The sequence below is a fragment of the Stereum hirsutum genome (genome assembly GCF_000264905.1).
Source record: "Stereum hirsutum FP-91666 SS1 unplaced genomic scaffold STEHIscaffold_23, whole genome shotgun sequence".
Lineage (NCBI taxonomy): Eukaryota > Fungi > Basidiomycota > Agaricomycetes > Russulales > Stereaceae > Stereum > Stereum hirsutum.
Window position 1 is genome coordinate 129,465 of NW_006763153.1, and position 7,285 is coordinate 136,749.

The 7,285-nt window shown below is 52.0% G+C and overlaps 2 protein-coding genes across 2 annotated transcripts in view; one reads left to right on the forward strand and one right to left on the reverse strand.

Moving 5' to 3' along the window:
* Window positions 1-836: 836 nt before the first annotated feature.
* On the forward strand, window positions 837-2,001 carry STEHIDRAFT_116255 (uncharacterized protein; the record flags this gene model as incomplete). The annotated part of the gene is made up of 3 exons (XM_007311030.1): window positions 837-1,393; window positions 1,420-1,705; window positions 1,834-2,001. 3 exons carry the CDS (start codon window positions 837-839, stop codon window positions 1,999-2,001), a joined length of 1,011 nt encoding a protein of 336 aa, XP_007311092.1.
* Window positions 2,002-2,809: 808 nt separating this feature from the next.
* Window positions 2,810-7,285, reverse strand: part of STEHIDRAFT_116256 (uncharacterized protein) — a gene marked incomplete at both ends in the record, with an annotated part of 6,032 nt that continues 1,556 nt past the window's right edge. Inside the window, 5 exons of the mRNA XM_007311031.1 lie at window positions 2,810-3,067; window positions 3,126-3,293; window positions 3,351-4,821; window positions 4,880-5,635; window positions 5,764-7,283. Of these exons, the coding sequence (XP_007311093.1) occupies window positions 2,810-3,067; window positions 3,126-3,293; window positions 3,351-4,821; window positions 4,880-5,635; window positions 5,764-7,283 (4,173 nt within the window). The remainder of the gene's footprint in view (window positions 3,068-3,125; window positions 3,294-3,350; window positions 4,822-4,879; window positions 5,636-5,763; window positions 7,284-7,285) is intronic.

A 7,285-nucleotide genomic window follows, 5' to 3' on the forward strand; every position in this document is an offset into this window, starting at 1 on the left:
CGAACCTCTGGAACGAGCAGGAGGCTCGACCGTTCCTTCGATCCTTTTCCAAAGCTAAACAGGAGAAGCGATATTATCGAGGGGATATATCGAAGTGGTCAGCCTTCCACACGTCTGGACTAAGCTATCTCTTCAGGGAACATAGTCCCTGCGCCAACGGCTCTGGCCAGACGGGGTGTAGGTGAGGGTAACGTAGGGAGGACACCATCCGAGTCGACACTGAGGTAGCAGTAGAGAGACAATAGACAGGGATCACCAGTAGAGTAAAACCACGCGTTGACGAAGCTCCGACGCCGCCGCCACGACGACGACGACGACGACGTCGGTTGAAAGACGCGTCCACGCCTTGTGCACTGCCCGATGAATGTGACAATGTGACAAGAACCGCCGACGTCGCCCGCTGTCACACGTGCCACAGTGGCCCCAGTCCCGTTCACGAAGTATCCCATTCGATATCGTTTCAACCGGCCGGCGCGAGGATCACCATGTCTAACCCTGAGCTCTTCTGAAGTGCCCTTACGCTCTGCGGAATTGCCTGAGCCAGTCATAGTAACCAGGACTCGAAGGCTTCCAGTCTCCTCAGCTACGCGAACTCCAAGAAAGAAACACGATCTTCGGGTACACCATAAAGCCGATTGTAGTTATAGGTATGGACTCAACCGTTAGTTTCCTTTCATGATCACACGAAAGATCATTGTACTGTAAGTGGCTCAGACGTTTGCATTGTTTTCGAAATCTGATTTAACGCAGGGATGGTCTCGTCGCTGCTTCGCATCCTCGAGGTCTCATTCAACGCAGCGTAGCTCTGGTCACTGCTTCTCATGCTCCAATTCACGATGTCTGTCGCACTCGACTCTGACGACCTCGCTGTCACTATCGATGAGGCTGACCTTACCGCTACGACGACATGGCGCTCACTATCTTATGAGTTCAGGGGCGTATCTTCTCGCGCTACCGTCACCATCGATATCGACAATTCATCCGACAACACCCATGTTCGAACTCGCTCAGCGCAGCACTTGCTACGCCAGCTTCGCCCGCATCTTACTTCACCGATGAGTATACATTGGATTGAGCTCTGCACCTCGGAGATCATGCGCACCACTTTTTTGCGCGCGCCGTTGAACGAGGTGGTCCTCCATAGCCGGTGGCACCAGTCGATGTCCCTCACCAGTATGCGCCGAGCCGCCGTAGTCCCCACAGTGTCATCCCGAGCTATTCGCACCATCATTACTTCCATTACCTCTGATCTCCCTAAATCATTGTCCATGCTCGGATTTCGCAGACCTGACAACGTGATGCGCCTTTCGGATATGTCAGACAGTAGAACTTATAGTCTTTCTACTATTCACCAGTCACACATCGATATCATGCCCACTCCAATCCTCTTTGCGTATGTGCGCCACTCGCCAATCGAAGAGTTTTACCTATCGAGAACTACACAGTTGCCGAACTCGACTTCCTCTTCAAACCTGACGTCCTTCACGGGCTCCCTGCCCACGCTCGTCCTTCTGTCTCGCATCCAAGACATCATATACCGCGATTATCGAAACCAATGCGGTATACCATCATGGATACGCTCTATGCGCGATCTGATGGCCCTGCTGGAAGCCCTAGAACGCGCTCCGGCAAGCTTACTTGTGGTGGGCATCGATACATATTCGCCTTATATGCTGCTACAATGAGTGGATATGCTGGTCACCCTGTGAGTGTCAAATTCATCCTGGTATCACGTCTTACGGGTCGACTCATGGTTTTTTGACGTGGTACTTCATGGCATACGATAGGTGTATCACGGCTCACTGCACGGCATCAATGACTCCTCAACTTTAGGTAGCAGCTGGAGATGAAATGCTGGGGATGGCGCAGCTCTGGATGGGCTCGGTCGGCAATCCTGAGAGGACCAACAGAATTGAACGTGGACACTGGGTTTTGGAGGACGGAGAGAGCCAGATTATGTTCAGCCCCATGAGCATGAGTACGCTAGACCTTGACCAATAGTGTATCCCGAGGTATTCGGTGTACTTAAAATGTCTTTGATAACTTGGCCTCGCTCTATCTTTGGAGAGAGTGCAGTGCAATGCCCTGACGAGTCTTACTGTACCGTGACTTCGAATTCAGGATGGCTTGCTCTTCGTAAAATTTGCTCTGGCTCAGTACTGTAATTTCATATTTCAATTTAGAATTGATCCGTTGTTATGCAGGGTTCGTGGGCTTCGCCTTGATGCATGCGTTCCAAGCTTAATCTGGCATCGACATTATGCGCCATGGGTACTTATTTTGACAAAGCGGGTGGTCGAGTTATGTGGGGTGCACACAGCGTCCGCCATGGTGACACAATTCAATTGCAAGCCAACACAGGCGTGGTCCATCGTCTTCTTTCAGTTAGGCCCAAGTTGCAATAACTTTTCTGATTTTTGGAAACGTTCTCTTGCCATAGCAATTGGAGCACATCATGCCCTCTACTCTAGCTACGTGCCCATGCGATTTTGCTGTAGATTGCTCAAGAGGAAGATCGCTATCCGAGGGGTGGCCGGCGTCGTCACGGTTCGGACAGCCGTAGTCTCGAAATCCAGACTCAAAGATCGAGGAAGACAATCGTTCCTCTTCACTATAGGCCTTGGCCATGACAGGTGAAGAGTAATGGTTAGGAGTAGCAATTGATATGGGATAGGGACCGGTGGAAGATAGTGATGGGGGCAAAACTAGGTAAAACAAGACAAGCAGATAAACCGAACTACGCGCAGTCCAGCGCCCGCAATTGCAAGACCCTCAACCTTACTATCAAACTACCCTGCCTAATGGTGACCTACCATTCACGATGAACAGCCTCGGGCAGGTCAAGAACCGATGTGCACCTATCAATTCGGTCCTTGATAGATGTTTTGGCGAGCGCATGGATCCTCTCGCCAAAATGATTCCATTGGTCGGGAAACTTTGTCTTCAGGCTGGTAAGCTGAGTGGCAAATTCGGATCGTGTGGAATCCATCCAAGTCTGCACCTCTGCATCATTAAGAGTGATGGGTACCCAAGACCCTGAACGATACTCAGAAAAGGCAACAAAGAGCTATGAAAACAAAGGAAACTGATTAGTTATGTTGTAAGCTAGGCGAACTATCCCATACCATAACCCATGCTTGTGCCACAACTGAAACTTGGTAGCCCTGTGGTGGGGCCGGCGTCTGCTGTGACGGGCGAAGGTATCCATACCGAACAGCCGCCGACACGTCAAGAAGGCATGTTTCGCTGACAACACATTGCTGGATTTCCCCCGGGCGATAATCCAGCTCAGGCTAGACATAGCACAGTAGTCAGAGAGTGAAGATGTTGATTACAGACAGATGACTCACAGCGAGACCTCTCAAAAATGGTGTCCTATCATTTAGATACACAAGTTTCTGTTTCGCATCATCTGCATTCAAACCGCCCATGATCAACCGCGCCAGATGTCGTGCACGGTCAAATGCAACCTGGTTACACCACTCCTCACTAGCCAAAGGGAGAGTCATATTGTATTGTCGTAGGAAGTCGTCCGTGATGTCCCCGATACCTAACCACCATTGCCAAGCTCTACTAACATCGATGAACTGGACAATTTGACCGGTTGACATTGTCTGGGAAGGGTGGGGCTGACCATCTGCTAGTCGTCCATAATTCATGGCCTCGGTGGCTGCAGTGTGGCCGGCGGACGCAGTAAGTGTATTGGCGATGGTACTCGGAGTGTCTGCCCTCTCCTGTTGTATGCGGCTTGAGCCTGGCAGTCCTCCAGCGATAGCGGGAAGATGTTTCCTAATGATGGCCTGAAAAATCTGTCGAAGAAGCTTTCCGTCTACGTTGGAGATAAGCTGTCCAGCTCGAGATTCAATACGGCTGATTACACTGCCCAGAGCAGCATTTAGGTGCTTGGCCTGCCAAGGACGACCGGTCATGCCCCTCGAAAGCTGTGCGTGCACAAAAGGGTGTATCCGCAACCCTTCCAGAGCACCAGAATCACGGACATCCGATGCGGTGACTGTCCCGAGCTGGAGAACACGAATGAGGAAGGGGCGTATTGCTCCATAGTAGATGATGAGGATTGGGGCCACATCGTCAGGGACCTTCCATAACGTCTCCTGCCGCCTGGTCTGATCGGAGCCCTTCTTTGGTGGAAAAGCAAACGTGAGCTCATTCATGATGAACCTAAAGCATCTGGGGGAGCCAGGGGAGTCCAAAGTCGGGAGCGTCTCTCTGATCTGCATGTCAAGTTGCTGAAAGCTACGTGGTGAATAGCCCATCGAGGTCGCCACAATGAAAGCAAGATCCTCCTGAACAAGGAGGTCCTGTCTGAGGAGGTCTTTGATCATAGGGTTCTTTGGGCCGAGAAGTTTCGTCCGACGTAGACGCTGTTTGAAGCGAAGATAAATCTTCTCCGTAATATCCTGAAGGAGAGGGGCGAGATTGGTGTCATCGTCCATGAAAGAGCCTGCAGAGTCGTCCTTGATGATAGAGGGGATTCGGGAATTGCATTTCTGCAAATTAAGGTCGGGATCGTCACCGAGAATGTCCTGTACATGCCCATGGAGGTCTCCTATAACCAGCTTGATGCCTTTGCGCCAGTTACTGAGGTCCAGAACCTGTCGTTGTTGGCGGGTACGCCAGATGATATGGAGAATGAGATCGTTGCCCGGCGCCCAATGGAACTGGACAGGACTGGGTTGTTTCAGAGACTCGTTGTAGAAAGCTCCCCATACACTGCTGCTTCTGCCATAAGCGTACGAACGGAACCGAGAGTCGGAATTCTCAGTCGCCGGGGTGACAGTCTGGATGAGCTCCTTTATCACACTGAAAACATTTGCTGGTATCAGCGGAGGAAATACAGTAAGACTTGTCATGGACGTACCTCAACATGCTCCTACATTCTGGTGCTGAACTCGCCAGCTCTGCATCGTCCTCCCCATCAACCACTTGTCCATGCTCATCCACTTCCACCCGAAAGAAGGAAGCAACATCGACTGCGCTCATGTCCATGTAATCCGTCGAGCCCGTCCCAATTGTCTCCTCCTCTTCCAACCTAAGACCTTCCTCTGGCTCAGGCCCATACGCCACATCTGCAAGGACGGCTGCGCATGCGATAGTCTCGCTTCCGGTAAGCGCGAGGTACTCATCGAACTCATCGACAAATTCTGGATCCGACTCGTCGTCATCCTCATCTCCGGCCTGTTCAATGGGCATCGAATACTCTCGTCCGTCCAACCTGCCGAGATGTACCAGCACTGTCCGGAGTCCGTATCTCTGCCTGGGAATCTCTAAGGAGCCAGATGTGATATCTGGTCTGAAAGTTCCATCCGGGCGAAGACAGAAGGAAATCAACGCGACATCAACGGCGCCGAAGATAGCCTCGTCCGACTTTTTGTAGTCACTAAGCTTCGTCACCAAAATCGCCTCAGCGAGTTTATGAAAGGACTGCTGAAACTCTTCGCCCGGCTGGATCTTCCCCTCGCCGACTGCTATAACAAGGGCGAAAAGCTTTGAACCGAGCTTCATCTGGTTAGGCGGAAATGGCGGGCTCTTGTCGAATCCACTTTTGAGGCCTGGAAACCTCATCGAGGAAGATATGCGGCGGAGGAACTCCCAGCGAATGAGAACATGCATTGACCTAGCGAGTGTTGAGCCATATCGATGAACGGATTTCTTGGAGAGCTTAATATAATGTGTTTTGTGTGCAGAGCTGTATCACAGAATGAGGCTTGGTTTTCTCGCCAACCAATAACATAAAGAACTCACGATCCGTCCACCGCGACGATATCCCGTATCTGTCGATGGCCACCATGTAGAACCTGATTCGCATCGTTGATGTAGGAGGCAGATGTTGATACGACTTCCTTCAGGCCTCTACAAAGGACTTCCTCATGCGGACGGAACTGCGAGCGTTCTTCGGCTCGACCATGCCTTATATCGTCTAGAGCGACATAAGGGCTCTGGCCCAACCAACTGAAAACCGCAGGCTCGATACACCTCTGCTGCTTCAACCAAAAGCCCCAGCCCAGTACGTCGGAGTAGAAGGTCTCGGGAAGAATCGTCGTAGGGTCGTGTTGTGTTTCTACTGCTGCTGGATCTGAGTGAGGTTGAATCGTGGAGAAGTGAGGGGCTGGTTCCGGCTGTGGCGGTGGCGGCGGCGGAGTGTAATTCTTCGGGAGTCCGAAAAACGTATTGTTCCATGTGAACGTCCATCGTTTCGGCCACTGCTGAAGCTTCTTGATATCGGGGACTACTATGTCTTCGTGCGCTCCGAGATGGTGTAAAAAGGCTTGACATTTTTGATTCTCCGTCGAGGTCCCATCGCGTCTAGATCTGGAAGGCGCGGCCTTGTAGACACTCCAACTCGTGCATCCGTTGTGTCCACATTTGAAGCGTACTTCGAGATCGAGTGGGGTATGCCAAGAAGAGGGGGGGAGAAACGGGGAAGGTGGATTGTTGTCGATAACTGAGAGTGACTGTTCCCGTGTGGCTTTGAGCATTCCCTTCAGATCGTCGTCGCCCTTGTACGGCTCCTTGTCGTCTTTGTGCGCAAGGAGGAGGTGCGTTGCGATTGCTTCGATCACCTTGGGGCTAGGCCGCTTTCCATTTGTTAGGGTGAAGTGTTTCCTGATGTGACTCTTGAGTGCCTTAACGTTTCCAGCGTAGAGTTCGTGATCCAGCTCGCAAGCGATAAACCCACCCAGCCTGTGCAAGTACCAAAAGTGGTTGACTACCGGGCAGCTTTGTAGATGCATCTCCTGTTCCCGGTCTTGGAATGGCGAATGATCACAGGTCAAGGGCTTCCCAGCAATAAGCAGTTGCCCTTCGGAAAGAGTGAACTGGTCTCTCGACAGAAAACTCGTCTTGGGAAGGTACTTGCTCGACGACGACGACTGCTGAGGCGCGGTAGGCATCGAGGATAAAGGCGGCCTTGGATCGGATGACGCAAAGGGAGGATCTGCCGCCTGAACGGGCTGCTGTTTAGATGACCCTGAGAGTTCGCGCCTGACCTTTGTGCGTCGTACCTCCTTCCTATGTTCGTCGCCTTGGACCCTTCCTTCGTCAAGCTCGCTGTCCTGGTACTCGCTTCCGTCCTCGTCCTCGTCCTCATCCTCATCCTCATCCTCATCCTCATCCTCATCCTCATCCTCATCCTCATCCTCATCCTCATCCTCATCCTCATCCTCATCCTCTTCCTCTTCCTCTTCCTCTTCCTCGTCCTCGTCCTCGTCCTCGTCCTCGTCCCCGTCCTCGTCCCCGTCCCCGTCCCCGTCCCCGTCTTCGCCCT